This window comes from Stegodyphus dumicola, chromosome 3 (assembly GCF_044657685.1).
Source record: "Stegodyphus dumicola isolate Sdum_Otavi_A_Nest chromosome 3, ASM4465768v1".
Lineage (NCBI taxonomy): Eukaryota > Metazoa > Arthropoda > Arachnida > Araneae > Eresidae > Stegodyphus > Stegodyphus dumicola.
In genome coordinates, this window is record NC_140770.1 from 191689623 (window position 1) to 191707030 (window position 17408).

At 29.2% G+C, this 17408-nt stretch overlaps 1 protein-coding gene across 5 annotated transcripts in view; it reads left to right on the plus strand.

Annotated features, from left to right (window-relative positions):
* Window positions 1-16887, plus strand: part of Gen (XPG-like endonuclease) — a 92071-nt gene extending 75184 nt beyond the window's left edge. For 4 of the 5 annotated variants that reach the window (XM_035368619.2, XM_035368618.1, XM_035368620.1 and 1 more), the window contains one exon: window positions 2876-4185. In XM_035368619.2, coding sequence (XP_035224510.1) covers window positions 2876-4101 — 1226 coding nt within the window. In that variant the 3' untranslated portion in view covers window positions 4102-4185. Of the gene's footprint in view, window positions 1-2875; window positions 4186-13372 lie in introns of those variants that run through there. The other variant, XM_035368622.2, reaches the window with a different exon arrangement.
* The last annotated feature ends 521 nt before the right edge of the window (window positions 16888-17408 follow it).

Consider the following 17408-nt stretch of genomic DNA (forward strand, 5'->3'; position numbering starts at 1 on the left):
CATGTAAAAATAACAAATGAATAATGTTATTTTTCACATCTTTGGAAAATATTAGTGTTATGTGTTTTTGTTTATTTGTTGTGACACAAGGAAATCGTCATAGGCGTTTATGATAAATTCATAAATAGTGATGGTGTTAATAATAAAGTATTGCTTTTAACAGTCATATCATAAAGTAATAAATATATGTTTCTCCAGTTATAAGTGAATAAAAGTGAAAAGTATATCAAATTGTATTAAGATCATCGTCCTCCCCCCCCCCATATTATAGTATAATTGTTTAAACACATCTGAAAAAGTTGTGTTCTTTTTTTTTTTTTTTTATTTTTGCTTTGCTGAGAATCTTCAGAGATAATTCTAATTATGTTGCTAATTATAAAATACAGTTTTAAAAAATAATATCACTGAATAACAAATATCCTTTTGTTTAGTAAGAAATCGCTAAAAGCTAAGTAAATCTGATTTTGAACTTTAGCTGTTTCTTTTAGCCCAGCCTTAAACTGTTCAGCCAGATCCTGAAATAATAGTAAATTGTTATACATTTCAGACTGTGCCCATACCAATTAAGCCAATGTAAAAGTAGTCAGATTTTGGGGTTTGGCTGTGAATGCATTTTTAAAAAGAGATCACTTTAATTGTAGTCGTATTGAATGAAAAACAAGAATATAAAAATATTAACAACAAAACGTTTTCACAGTTAGAGTGATATGGCAAGAAAATATATGAAGCTTACATAGTAATATGAAGAACATAACATCTGTCTTTAGACACAACAGAAAGGGACTGATTTACAAATAAAGGATGAACACATATGATGATTTAAAAAAAAAAAAACTGAAAGTAACATTGATCACATTAACATTGCTTTGCTATGACAAACTGATTCAGAAAAAATAATTATGTAGACAAATAGACTAATAGCTTTCATCAGCAGCCATTTGTGATCCATAAAATTGAGATTCAGTTTGTTGGTGGACACTGACCGTTATTGCAATAATGAGCATTTACCACATTCACAAGTAAACAGGCTTTCAGTGGAGTTTTAATGTATTTAATGCGAGTTTAAATAATAATGCATTGCATTGCCTATATTACCTTTCCAATACTGTACTTTTATAGTGATGTGGCAAGAAAGTATATGAAGTCTACAGGGTAATCTGAAGAACATATCATTTAATTATCTTTAGATACAAAGGGAATGCAAATTTCTAACAAGTGAAAAATTCCAGATCAAAGCATATATTTCCAATATTAGAAATACATATATGTGTTAGATATTTCAAAAACATTTTAATTTATTTTAAATAATTGCTTTATTATACTTTCCATATTAATGATGATAGCACAAATCAAATTCGATCCTCCTTCATAATTTTTCCAGCTTTTTATGAATTAGGAATTGTCTTGATATGAAGATGCATTCGTTTTTCCTTATCCTCTTAAAATTAATTTAATTTGGACTGCATCTGCACACCAATAGTTGTATTATTGAGAATTCATCTTTTTTAAATATATATATAATATTTCTTATTACAGGATAAAGATTTTTTTTGTTGTTGTTGATATTCTTATGCTCATCATGAGGAAGGGTATATAATTTATCTCTTCTTTTAAAATATGTGTAAATAATACTTTTTTGGTGCTTTGCATTATGTATTTAACACACATGCTGCTTTAAATTGATATAAAATTCCTCAAGTTACAAATTAAAGCAAGCAAAATACATTGCATTGTGTTAATTTGGTGTGCATTGATAATAATTAAATAAATAGTTCCAATATTTAAAATACTGCCCAGATGGTATAGTGGTTAGGGGAGCTGACTACGATGCTGAAGGGTGCAGGTTCGAATCCCAGAGAAGGCATGGTTGTAACTGTCCATCCCTTCATAGGAGGCAATGGTGGTCAATTATTAGGTGCCTTCACAATAAAATGGCCACCACTTCTGGCCTTAGGAGTGGCCAGTGTCAAGAAGGCAAGTACCTGCCATTGGGGGGAAGACATTCAAAGTCACAAATGAATGAAAAGTTGATTATATGCTTTTCTATTTCTCCTTAATAGCTTTGTGAGATTTAATTGTTTGAATACACACAGAACATCCTTTTTTATATATAAATTGCAAATCTCAAGTATACCGATATATGGAAATGTTTGAGAGTCTCAAAGCATTTGTATAGAATACTGACTAGTTAAAGCATTCCCAAAAGTTGACTCTGTGGGTATTATTCCCAGGTTCTTAATTATGAAAGGGTTGAATTAATTTTACTACAAAATTTTATGAATAAAATGGATGTTTTGTTTATTACAAACTCTGCACAATTTAACTCATTTCATGTTATAACAAGACTTGTTAAATGTTAATAATTTTGATATTTTTAATATATATTGGGTAATCAATTGGAATTAAAGTTTAATTAAAAGTTCATTTTCTTTTACTAGAAACAAAATATTGTTATACAATGCATTGCATTTATGCATTTATAATTTTTTTTTTTTTTTGTTTTGTTATTTAGATAGTTTAAAATAGTCTAGATATACACAACATTCTATTTTTATTGCACAGTTATTATGCTTTTTCTTGAATTTCCAAATTTTTGTAATTGATGTTAGACATAATCTATCATTATTTTTCATTCATTCAAAGCTAAATTCCAATAATCAGTGACTTAGGTAAAACACATAACAAGTTTGCTTTAATCATGTTTACGATATTAATCAGTATTTAGAGAAAATTCATAATGTATATTCCAAAATCATTCTTTGGTATTTAATAATCAAGTGCAAGTTACATTGTAGTTACTACTTATCCCTAACATTAATTTTATTATGCTGCATCATTACTGAAAAATGTATTTAATTTTTTCTTTTATTTATAGAAGAAAAAGAAAAGAAGAAAGAAAAATCCAAAACTAAAAGAGTAGTCTCAGCTAATGACAATTTTAAGGTAAAACCAGAACCTGTATTGAAACTTACAGATACCCTGTATACGCCTGTAAAAAGTATTTTTCAAAATCAACATAATGCTTCTAACAATAATGTAGAAAACTTATCACCTTCCTGCAGTTCTTCATTTAAGCTTCAAAATAAAGAGAATGATTCATTTGACAGCTTTTTGGACGTCCCTTTATATGAAAGAATAAAGCTGCTGTCAGTAAATTTAACAAAGCAAAAGCAAAGTCAAAAACATTCTCTGACCAAATCTGAAGATTTGACTAGCAACACTAGTTATGTGAAGGGACATGTTTTGAATACTTTGGTTGATGCTTCATCTAAGAATAATCCGGAAAATTCAAAGTGTTTGGAATTTGAAGATTCTGATGATAGTTTTCTTGAAATACTGAAAAGTCAGGAGACACACTTCTTGAAATTCAATTCAAATGTTAAAAGGAAAAGTGTAATTTGTAACAGTGTTCAAAATGAATATCACTGTGCTACTCCTTTAGGAAATAAAACCAGCTCTTTGCATAACTATAATATCGATTCAAAATCTAAAATTTTTTTGACTCATTCACCTCAAAATTCTGCAAAAAGTTCTCATTTCTTAGAATTTAATGATACTGATGATAGTTTTCTTGACATCTTGAATAGCCAACAGCAATTTTATATAAAATCTAATTCAAAAATATGTAACAGTAGTTATATTCATACTGCTAATGATAGCAAATGTCATATAGGGTATGATAGAGATGTCATAAGAAAAGGTCAAGCAGGTAGCTTAAAGGAACCTAACTCTGTCAGAAAATATTGGTTGTGTGACTTTTCTAATAGTCAAAAAAATGAAAGTCCAAAACTGTTATATTCATTGAGCCAAAAGCCATCAAATAGTAAAAACATTTTAAAACATAATCCTTTGTTATGCAATCAAGTCCTCAATAGCACACCCTCTCTTAGATTAAATGAAATGACTCCAAAAAAGATTTCTTTTAAACTAAATATTTCATCATCACCAAATATATTTCAAGCCAGTTTATTAGCATCACCAGCTGCATTGCAGGGCAATTTATTAACTTCACCAACTACATTTCAGTGTAATATTTCAAATGTAATTTATTCACCTCTGATATTTGAATCTAGCAATGATTTGACTGATTCGTTTTTTTAATTGTGTATATTAATTTATTAGATAGTGTTTAAATAATTTGTAAACAAATTATTTTTAATAAACTCTAAATATTTATCTTTAAAATGTTGTGTTTACATAATACTTTTTTCTCCTGTTGCCAAAGAAGTAAAAAGGTAGCTATGCAGGCTCATAAATACCCGAATTCATAGATACTTAGATCAGGAAATAATGTGTTGGCAGTATGTGTATGTGTATTGTATTAATCAGGTATAATATTTATAGTATACACAAGTTGAGTGAAGAAGGGATGTTTTATACGGTTTCCTCAGGTTAAATTAATAACAGTAAGAACATATACCATAGAAAGTAGATTGTAGAATCATACGTCTTTAACTTTTCATTAAACTTAAGAATATCTTTTTGAAAATACAACAAGGCAAAAAAGTTAAAGTTAGCAAAAGACAGAAAGTACAAAAACAACACGAGCTGCTGAATGTAAATCATTTCTCACAAACAGACAACCAGTTGCTCTGGTGAGTGACACATTCCTCCTGGTACAGAAACATCATTTCAACTCTAAATACCATTTATAAACAAAATTATCATAGCAGTGTTAAATCATGCAAAAGAACACTAAAATACAACAAACAGAATACAAAATTATTCTCGAACAGATGCACAGAAACATTGATACAAATCAGGAACTTAATTATATTTGAAGCAAAGAACAAAGTTATAGGTAACTAAATCATTGATCTTTAAATAAGGTCACACTTTTTACCATTTTGAACATCATTGTAAATTAGAAATGTATTCATTGGACCATCTTTTCAAAAAATTTTGAAACAACTTCTGAACAAGCTTCCAGCATTGTGAAATGGGGATTTCTTGATTAAGTAAACTTTTCAGGTAATATAGTTAGCAATGTTCCAATTAAAAAAGGGCCCCGTGTAAAAACAGAAAATTCTGAATGATCTTTAGGCATTGGGCATAATGATTATGAATTTAAACAGGCTTTAATTTGAGCTATCAATGTTTTAATTCTTCGTGTGTCAAAATTTGTGCATCTGCTGCTGTATGTCAGAATCAAAACTAATAAATTCTAATGAACAACGTCCATGAATATATTCAAACTTTAACATCAAAACATGTATTCAGTGAAATAATATTATTCACAAATTAATTTACTATGCGCATTAACATTTTAAAATAACAAATTACAAGTCAAGAAATAACGTTTGGTTAACAGAAAGCCGTTTGCTTTCGTTTAATACTCTTATGTAGTATCAATAAATGAGATTTCAGTAAAGAATTTACATTTGCTTTAAGAAGCAGCTTATAATAAATAATCAGTTTAAAAGAACTTTAAACTCAGATTAAACGATAATGTAAACGAAACTTATCTTTTCCGTTGAAATTGTCCAGTTGATGATTCGATGTGCTAGCAGCACGGTATGACAATTTTAATTCCAGAATTGGTTTCCAGAATATTTGACCAGTAGTCCACACCTGAAAAGAAACTGAGCCGATCTCCAGCAACTAAAAGTTAAATTCGGGAGTAAGAGCTTGTTAAAGCCAAACAGAAATTCTAAACATTTTGCTGCGCCATTTTGGATTCAAGTTTAGTTGGGCGCCAATGTGAGGTAGCCGTTCCTCAATAGACACTAATGCCGGCTAGCTTTAAAAGGATTTATTAACAGAGCACACAGGAACGGTTACAAATAAAAGAAATATACATAAAAATGAAACATATACCAAATGGAACATCAAACAGTTGAATAACAGAGACATAGTAAACTAACATCATGGCGGCTGGAGTTCGACTGACGTTTTTTCATATCGCCACGAGATGGCATTTAAATAAAATAGTTCGGTTACAGTTCATGAGTTCATGGCGTGAATAAAATAGTTCAGTTACACTTAAATAGGTCTGTTACAGCACTAAATTATTAAAAAATTTATTATTCATTCCAGTTCCTTATCAGCAGCAATAAAATTGGTACTGCAATCACTATGAAATTCTATCGGCTTTCGTTCAAGATGCAGCAAATTATTCTGATGTTAGATTACCAGCTAATTCAAAATTAGTAGGAAAACACATAAACAAATTTAGCTTTTATTGGTTTTACCCCTCAAAACCCATTGTCAGGGTTTAACTTGAAAGGGTCCAGCGTAATCATTTCCAACATTGCAGAAAGCCTTTGGAATGTCTCTACATCAGTAGTTGTCAACCTTTTGACTAGCATTTACCATCTAAACAAAAATCTTTGTATTAAATATGCACACGTAAAAAATATTAGATTAAAAATTGGTTATGATTTTAATTATCAAAATTTAAGTTATAAGACTTTAATTCAAAAATTTAGTATGAAATTTGGGTCTGCTTAAGACACATCAATTTCTTTATGTCTGGTCTTATTTCACTTAACTTTAACTGTAAATTAGAATCCACTTATAGTTTTGTTCTGTGTTTATTTTTCAAATATAACATGGAAGAAAACCCTTGTTCTCACAAATAGGTTGTGCAAAAAGGCAATAAAAATTTGATAGCTTTATTTGAAATACCTGTAAATTATTTGGGGGGGGGAGAATCAGCCAAAAGTTAACAAGTGTGTTATTTTTTAACAGGAAATTTCTATCAATTGATCTTTTTTTTGGGGGGGGGAGATTTTTTTAAAATTTTAATTGTAAAATATTTGTTTCTTTGCATACCACCAGTGCTACGCATATCACCGGTTGAGAATCGCTGCTCTAGATTATGGTAAGTCCAACATTATTTGAGTACATGTTTTAGCATGTATATGATGGCATTCACACACTTCCAAATCTGCTATTTTATAATTGACTTATATCCAGTATCCAGTATTCTCATCTAATCACTGATTGCAGTAACAGAGGTTCAGCATGAAGAAGAGATTTATGAAAATAGTTTACTAAAATCTGTGTTATGTGTTATTTCTTGTGCTATAAAATAGGGTGGGATCTGTCTTGTTTGATGTTAACTTATCTTCCTTCGATACATAGAAGTTCATTCTTAAAAATAAAAGGACTTAAAGAAAGTATCTTGCTATTTGAGTTTAACAGTTGGCTCTCCTACAGAAGATTATATTCATTCAAAAGCTCATCCTTTTGAACAATTCTAACAATTGCATAATTGCATAGCTTTCTCTGATATGTCACAGAAGCAATGAAGTTCTACATTTGTAGCTTTAGGCAAAGATACGTTTCTAGGAATGTGAATGCATTGAAATTTGCTATATCTTTACAGTAGGTTTTTCATCTTTAATTGATTTCCTCGGATAAGGAATTATCCAATAAAACTTTTAATTTCCATATATCTTGCAGTGACTATGAATGGTGCTAACCAATCAAGATTTTTAAAACAGAATACAAAATCATTCTTTTAATAGAGTCATTCTGTTTAGCCCTTAAGCAGCTTTCTGCCCATCTCTCTCCTCTTGATAAGGCTGTAATTTTATCAGACTCGAGTTCTGCTCTTGAAGCCTTAGCAAGTAACATAGGAAAACAAAGTGCTCATGTCCCGAGCTGGAGGGAGCTGTTGAGCAGAATTCAGACAAAGGTTGCTTTCCAGTGGGTGCCATCACATTGTGGCCTTTGGGGAAATGAGATGGCGGACCTCTCATCTCAAAAAAGGGTATAGATATTCTCCAAAAGTCTTCTGGTGACCTATCTCTTCACTCTGCTAAACTTGAAATCAGTAGGATTTATAAAAAATCCTTTTGGAATGCCGCTGTTAGTGCTACTGAAAGTTATGGAGGGTGCTATTAAAAGCTGACTGTGTCTCGGACTCTCCTCGTGCTACTGCTGTGGCTGAGTTTAGACTATTAACTGGGCATGACTGCCTTGGTGCTCATTTGTTTAATTTTAATCTTACTGCCTTACCTTTATGTGCTTTGTGTGATTCTGGACAAGTCATGGATGCAGCTCATCTGGGCATGTGCTCTACACTTAAAGAGTTTGGACTGTATTGTAAAGATGTATTGGTGAGCTCATTGCCTAATGACTTGATGGTCAATGTCCAGGTATTTGATAAATAAATTAACAGAAGGCTGACTGTTCTCATGATTTTCAAAGTCACAAGTAAACTTATCTTGCATTGTATACCGTTCTAAACCTAATAATTTTATTGATTTCATACCAATGACTGCATATGAAGAATTAGTGTTCTGAGCTTTCAGTGCAGTTTCTAAAAATCGAGCGATCATCTATGCAACATTTGTGCAATTGAAAACCATCCTTTCTATTCACTCAGTTGGGAAATTTACTCTATTGCATTATCTACTATGTCTGAACTAAATAAGATGTCATCAAAATAACAATTTTGTAATATTATATCAGCTGCTTTTGGGAATTTACCCCTTTCATCAATTGTTAGGTGTTTGAGCATGCAAATGGCCAGATATGAATCTGAAGTAATGCAGTATATAACCATGCACAAAATGTAAGGTTTAACGGCCCTCAACAGATCATCTCTCCACAATATATTTTCATAATCGAGATATTCTTCATGAATTTGAACTCATTACGTTTTCAGTAAGTTACTAATAATGGTTCTGAGGTAGCATCTAAACTTCAAAAGAACAGCATATAAGTCATCTTGTATCTTGGAACCAAACATTTATAAGTGTATCATTAAGCAATATCCTAGATATAATTTTGGCACTAGCATTGAAAACAGTGCATAGTTTTGTGATAACACTTAAGTCTTTTAGCACATGGTGATGAGGTATAAAAAAATGCACATCGGATAATTCTTCCATGTATCCAAGTGCCAAATATTCAGACATACAATCTCTTTGTTGTTGGTACACTTCAGGATTTTTTAAGAGCTTTTGTTCTAGACTTAAGAAATTTGCAAAAAGCTGATTATCTGAAAATACCTAACATGTTTCTTTTACTGAATAATAACCATTTTTACTATAATTTTCCATGAAATAGACTTTATACAATTTTTCTTCTTTAGTTAAATGCTTTGAGATGGGAATTTGTTCTAAATCCCAAAATGGTTTTACTAACTGCTCAATATTTACATTTAGCATATTGACAAACTTGCTTGTAGTTTGGGAATTCAAAATTTGTAGTTTCAGCAATGACCTATCCCCGTTTAGAACAAAATGCAAAAGTAAAATTTTTGTCTCTTCTAATTACTTCTCCATTCATCAAAGTAAAAAACACATTAACTCCTGGCAAAATATCAATTTCTGTTGATTCATTAAATTCAGCGTCTTCTTAAGTTAAATCTTGGAAACTTTTGTTTAAATTTAAAGGTAATGTTAATAGAAAAAATTACAGGTTGGAATGTTTCCTGTAATTTTTTCTATTATCTAAGGAGACATGGGAACCCTGTACCTAGTATTGAAATCAGGTGTAAACAGCAAGTTGGTTTCTACAGTAATTGTTGTATTGAAAGCTCCTAAACATAAAATTAATGTTTTTTTTATGCTCAGTTCTAAATTGATAGCAGTTTCTTGATAAAGGAATGATTTTTCGCAACCTGAATCTGGCAAACATCTACAATTTATGAATTCATTTCTGTAGTTTTGAACCTTAATTAAAGCAGTACATGAATGTGTTTACAATTAACATGAGCTGCAAAATGGTTATTTTCACAGTTGATTGGCAAACAGTTGAAGAAAATCTTATTCAAGTTTTCTTAAATTTTTAATTTTGATTTTGGAATAAAGTCTTATGTTTCCCATGAAGGGAAATTAGATACATTTTTTGTTTGAAATTATTTGCTATGCGGAAAATACTTAAATGATATTTAAAACAATGATTACAAGTATTTGCACTCTTACTGATTTTTACTTCATTGATATTAGACAAACAATTAAAACAAAGTCTTAACAAACTATATTCATTTTTGCACTGATAAGTTTAAAATTTAGAACACTGCTCTAAAAAATTATCTTCTTTATAAAATAATCTAGTAAAATTAGTAGTCGAAGAAGTGACCCAGTTATACACTGGTATATCTGGTTTATGCATTTTACTAATTAAAGGTTTACTGTTCTTTAATATTCTAGTATGGTTCTTCAAAACTTCTATCAAGCCATTCAGCTTTGATATTTCTTTTTTCCTTGATTGATACTTCCACCACTATTTGTCTAAACATCAAGTTTTTGCAAAACTATATACATCAACAAAATATCACTCAAATTATCTAGCTTTTGATCTAATATTTCCAACGAGCCAGTTATTTTGCTTGCATTATCTACTAAATTTAATATTGCAGATGCAGTTTCTGTTTATATTTGCAAAACATTAAGAATTCTTTGAATGAAAGCAAATATCTGTTACCTTAGTAAATTCCAAGCAACACAAAAATTTTAATCAGCTGTAGAAATTGACTGAATAATACAATAAGAATCATTTTTCAAAGAACACTTTAAATTTGTAAATTTTTAGCTTTAGAAAGATTAAGATTGTTGTGAATACTGGCATTAAATAAATCTGTAAAAGTTATTCCATTAAAAAGTACCAGAAAATGAGGTTTTGAGTGTGGCTAAAGATAATTTTGGCAACTTTAAACTCTTAGCAATTGAATCCAGTGTAATAGGTTTGTCACCATTTATATTTATGAGTTTTTCTTTCTTTCACTTTTGAGTAATTTTTGATTGAACCGCTTTAGTTTTCTCTAAAATCCACTGTTCTTCCTAAACGAAAATGTCTCTTTTATCATTATCACAATTTGTATAAATATCATTAAATATAGATTTGAAATCTTGCTTAAAAATTTTACATTTTTCTGAAATTAATTTTGCTTCAGCATAATTATAAGCAGCATCTTCAACATTATCATAATCTGTTTTCTCAAACTTTGTTAGCTGCATTTTCAAAACTTTCTTCCTTTTGTTTTTTCTGTCTGACATTTTGAAAATATTTTAAGCTTGCAATTTTACAAATACTTCAACAACAATAAAGAAATATTTAATGAAATTAAAATGCATTAAATTTTTCACTCATTTCATACATTATATCCATTCCATAATTCTTAGCTATTCCAATCTGTTTAAAACAGAAATGCAGTCACCAACATTATAAAGACTAAGCAAAACACTTATTCACAAGCACTTCTTTTTATCAGTCTCCAGGTAGGTTTTGAGCGGTGTCTACATTAAGTTAATAGCAGTAAGAACGCATACCATAGAAAATGGGCTGTAGAATCTTTAATTTTTTGTTAAACTTAAGAATGTTGTTGTGAGACCGTAGTAAGGCAGAAAAGTTACAATTAGTGGAAGACAGAAAGTATAAAAACAAAATGTAATCTGTGGAATGTAAATCATTTCTGGCAGGCAGTCTGATGTCCAAAAGAAGGAGTATGTAAAGGTTGTTATTGGTGTTATTGAAAAAAGTGGTATGTAGAGGTTTTCTCTATCAGCTCTCTTCTTTCTGAGAGTGCTAAAATTGTAGTCATCTATGCTATTAAAATCTGCGCACAACTGTTTGTGACATTATCTCCTCCGGAACTGTTGGGAGTTCAGTTTCGAGAGAGGTACACCAGATTCCAAAAATTTGTGGGAAGCCCTTTCCATCTTTTTACGACTTTAATCAGCCAAGAATATTAATTAAAAACTGAAATTTCGTCCTCATATTTTTAAGTGGAATCAGTCTCACACTCATGAGATAAAAATCTGCTTTATTTAAAAAAGTGTTGCCATTGCTTGCTTTCAAATCATGGAGTTTTTTAATAAAAAATTTTTAAAGTTTTACAAAATAGGAAATAAAAATAGCATTGCCAAATGTTAAACATGTTTTATAAGATCATATTTTGATGTTGAAGAAAGCATGCGACTGCATGTGATGTCATTGTTTGTCGACAATTTTTCGTTAATTCAGCATTTTAAATAAATAGTTGCTCTTGGCAACGTTTTTGTTTCAGGTTAGTATAACTGACACAATATGTTGTTGCTACATTAGTTCTTTTGCTAATATTGAGAAAATGTTGTTATATTGCATTAAATTTGAATTGCGATGTCGTATGTATATTAACCTGAAGTGTCAAAAGTTTCTGTTTCCTGGTTTGGCAAGGAAAAAATTATTTACAAATTGGTTGTTATGAATGGCTGTTGTAAAAATAATTTATGAATTGGAAAGAATGAACTGATTTCATTCTTTTCAGGGGTTCACAGAACTTATAAATTTTACTGTGGCTGCTTGTCTGACGGGCTCGCTTGCTGATTCTTTACTAATACTTCTCCAAATTAACAAACATTAAATCAGTATAGACCTTTAAATCTAAGAAGCTACAATGCAACTATAATCTTAATCTAAGAAGGTGCATAATTGTAACCTTAATATGTATGAATAACTGAAATATTTAAAACAGTGTACTACTTGAGCTGTTGAAGTTCATTATCAACTCTTACTCTGTTCAAATTCAATTAGGAAGATCAACATGTGTAGGTTGAATAGAAGACATCTAATATTTTCATAATCCATAATTATATTTATAAACAGTTCAGCCCTAAAAATCCTTAAAAATAATTGAGTAGAATCAAAAGATTATAATAAAAGAATTTAACTAATGTAGGGGAACTCAATTGTTCCTATTCAATTGGCATCTAAAATCGAACTATAAATGTAGTAGGGTGTCTGGAGAAAGGAAAATGCATGTCACGTTTAATGTGTGATGTTAGTGCCATCCATTCATAATCAAAACAATTTCCATATGCTCTGCCTTTTCATTGCAGTGTGATTACCCTCTCACCATGCTTTCATAGATTAAGAAGTTTTAACTAATTCAGTATTTCTCCTAACAATCTATCCTGTTTAAAAGTTTCTGATATTCCTGTCATGTTGACTTTTGAAATTAGTAATATTTTAAATGACTTATAAACAAAACATATGAACGTGTTGAAAACATCCAAACGTGTTAGTATTTTTACAAAGCTACCTTGTAAAGATCATTTTATTTTCTTCAGAAATTCAAGACTCTAAATTTAAAATAACCAAATTATCCATTAAACTTTTTTTTTTTTTTTAAATTCTTTGTTATTGTTCAACTGTTACTTAATGAAAGATTTTCTTGAAATATATTGAAGCATATTTTATTCTTATAATTTCTTTATTCATTTCTATTCATATTCTCATTGAAAACCCCCATTTTATAAATCCCATTTATATTATTACCCTTAGTATTAAGTTGAGCTATATATTTTATTCAAGTTTTGGCATTTTCTGAAAGTAGATTCATTTGTTGAAGATATAATGCAAGTTCTTACTAAACACATATCTATGAAATTTATTCTTTTTCTTCTTTAATCTGTTTTTATTTCTGAACCTACAGATGACTGACTTCTTTCCTTGTGAAACTAAAGCAGATTGTGATAATCCTTCAAAAGATAAAGTATTGGCATCTAGTAGTTCTAAAAGAAGGTGCCAGGAAGAAGTTTCAGAACATTCTGAACCATGTGCTAAAAAGTTAACATTAATTACTTTATAGAGTTAGATAGGTTGATTGAGATCAAATATTTTTAAAATGGGGTAAATTTTTAGCATGTTTTTAAAACAGATAAATGAAAAAAATTTTATGCATGTAATAATTACAAATTCCCTTTTATTGTTTCTTGTTATGTTGTAATTGAAAATTTTTGTTGTATTTTGTAATCCTCTTTTAAAATATATGTTTTTTGTAAAATATTATCATTTTTTTAACTAACATTCATTTACTTCTGTGTATATACATATGTTTGTTGTATAGTCTATAGCAATGGTATTCAAATTGCAAAAAGGTCGCAAGATGAATAAAAAACCTAAAATATCTAAATTGATTGTATATAACTAAGGTTCAACTGGGGTTGCGCTACCCTAAAGTTTGAATGCCACTGATCTATAGTATTTCATTAAAATGTTTAAACTAAAATTATCATTGCAAATTTTATAACATGTATGTAACATATCTTATGACATATATGTAACATATCAAAATTATTCATCAAATCACTAAAAGCATTGAATCACATTTCAAATTGTTGGCACCAAATATTATTGCCCTTTAATATATTTAAAGAAATTAAATGATGAAGATTCTGCATGAATGTATGTATGTTTCTTGCATTGTGAAAAAACAGCAGTACCTAGAGTCATCAAATTTTGAATAATCCTCCACCTGAATATGGACGCCCTTAAGCCTGAATTTTAAATTTGTTTTATTTTCTATTTCATATTTTGTAAAACTTTAACAAATTTTTTATTAAGAAACTCAAAAATTTGAAAGTGAGCAGTGGCAAGGAGTAAAACATTTTTATCTTCAGCAGACAACATTATCTATCAAAAATTCAAAAGATGTGCTGTTTTTAAATATATTTAGCTCAAAGGAGCATTACTTGTATGTGTGTGTAAATGAAAAAACATCTCTTTGTATGTAATATAAAATCTGAAAGCCTTCAAATTTTGTTGTTGTTGTTGTTGTACATGTAAGAATAAAATGAACAATTGTTATATACTTATATTCACTGCATCCAAAATTGTTATAAAATTACTTTGTCATAAAATTTTACTTAATTGAGTAAATTTTTCATGTATTGAAATGGCAATCGTCTTAAGATTTGAAAGTCTTGTCAAATTTATGGTCTGTTTCTTTGATGATAATACTTTAATTTGAAAATTATGTTTGCTATATTAGTTTTTATTTGATTTAAAGTTTTCTTTATATTTTTGTTAGTATTCATAGTGTGGATATTTTTTATGTAGTCCGAAAGCAAATTATGACAACAAAAGTTGAATAGACTTCAAAGGAAGGAATCTGAGGATCTTATATTATAACCCTCTCCTCCTACCATTGACTTCTCAAAAAGACTTGATATTTTTTTGCAAAGACACTATTATAAGCATCCATGCTTTATCTGGAATTTATGATATGGTATTTTGTTAGATTTCACAGATCACTGTATCATGTGGAGCATCTGAGAGCTCTTTAATAGATTGAATATATAATTTTTTAGCAAACAAAAAGCATCCCTGACTTTCTAAAAGTTGTCGAGCATATGGTAGGTTTTCTTTAAATGGTCTAGTAAATAAATATTATAAAATTCTAAAAACATAGGAAACCATAGCATATTACAAAAATGCATTTTTAATGTGTTAAGATACAGTTGGTTCTTTTAAGAGTACTTAAAGGAATGAATATGTTCTGAAAATTAATATAATCATAACATTTGAAAATTCTAGGTTTACGGTGTTATATGTGTCATATGAGTAATATATCACATAATTTACTTTAGCCAGTCATTGGATATTTATGATTTTCTTCTCTAATTTTGCAAAAGTAAAAATAAAATTCATGGAAAATTTCTTAAAATTCCAACAGATCTTTTTAGAAAGGATGTATTAGAATAAATAAATTATTATGATCATATTACATTAATCAAAATATATCATGGTGTGTAAAATAAATACTTTCAAATATACTTTATTCTAAAGAAGGTTTTTTTTTTTGTCAGTATTGAAAGAGATCAAAATGAATGTGTTCAAATTTTAGTACCTTTTAATGTGTTTTTAATTTATGGATGTTGAGTCTTTTGGTAATTCAGTTCAGGTAACTAATGTGCTCATATTAGTAATTAGAGTAATGTTATAAAATATATTTATGAATCTTGTGAATAAGCTAATAAAGAATTTCAATAAATTTACGGCCTCCAGTATATTTAAAACGTAAACAAAAAAAAATTTTTTTTAAAGGAAAAATAATGATGTGTTTATATACTCGTATTTTATTTATTTATTTAAACCAGGTTTTTTAAATTTAATTTGGCTTTTAAATTTTTATATGAAGTTGTCATTACAATTAATATTTAGAATTATTAATAATTAATGTACCAACTTCTAATTATATTTATCTATTATAAAATGTATTGCATCATTAACTTGATAAAAGCACTCTCAAGTGTGGAGTGCCCTAAATAAAAGTATATCGAGACCAAATGTCAGTGCATAGTTTTTTAGTGTGTATGGAATTTAAATAAAAATCTGACAAATTTAAGTGCAGTTTTACTATATGAAGGGTTAAAATTGCACACCTACAGGCACAGATAAATTCCTTTTAGTGTAGTATGATGCCATATTTTTACATATACAGGAATTCTGCATGTGTACAAGCCTGTTCTGGTTCATCTTTGGTCTGCTCTAAATTTTTTTTTTTTTTTTTTTTTTTTTTTTTTTTTTTTTCGTTTCTTGGTAAATGACCATTTTTATGGTATATATAGTTTTACGTAATTTTGAAGTAATGTAGTATATATTTACTATTTCGAATAGTGATGTGTATATTTTAGCAAATATTTTTTAATTCATTTCCACGTTTATGTTTTTAGCAATTTTATAAATGTGTATATTTTAATTTAAAAGCTTTTTTTAGAGCTTCAGTTGGTTTTTCTAGTCCGTGCTCAAGTACTTTGTATCATTACAGTGCTTTTGTGCTATGCTTCTGCCTATATTTTTATTTTGTGCTTCATTTTGCACATTAATTGCTAAGCCTAAAGAGGCAGACAGTGACACTACAGTGTGGAACCAAAGAATATGTACTGTTTATACATGCCAAATCCCTTGGTGAAATTTTTCCTCTGCTTTATAATGGCATAAGAGCAAACTGGTTTACATTACGTCTGTGGAACCTTTCCTTCTTTACATAGACGTTCTTTGGTGGACGTTCAGCAAAATAATGTTGTGCATCACAAGGTGTCGTCTTTTTGCCCATTATACTATTTCTTTGATTTCATGCCGGAACTCTTTTTAGGAGTTTATGTAGATCTTATTGGAATACTATGTGATTTAGCATTAGTTATTAAAGAACTACTACAAAATTTATTTTTATTGGGTTTTTATGTGTTAATTTTTATTTATTGTTGCCCCGGAACCTTCAGTTAGTATGTCTAAAAGGCAAATTGCAAATGAATTGCTTGCGGAAAATTGACTTTGTGCACTAAGTAGTTGAAGGAGGAAGTTTTAGCATTGGCTTAATAAAAAGGTGTTAGAGATTCTGAAAGGATGTGATGAGATAAACATAGTAATGTTCTCTCAAAATATATACAGTCAAAAGTCGTTAATCCGGACTCGTCGGGACTTCGGCGATTCCGGATTATCGATTTTTCCGGATTATAGATCATCAGTTTAAATCTGGTAAAATGGCATGCAGAAATTATAAAAGTAAAAATATGAAACCGTAATTTACGAAATAAAGAACAATTATGATCTAAAGGGTATCAAAATTTACAAAAAAAAGCTTAATATTTATTTGTTTACTTTATTAAACATTTCTTTCAATGTAAGTTGTTTCAGTTGCTTCGTTTTTTATGTGACAATACATTCTCTTTAATTCTATAAACAGA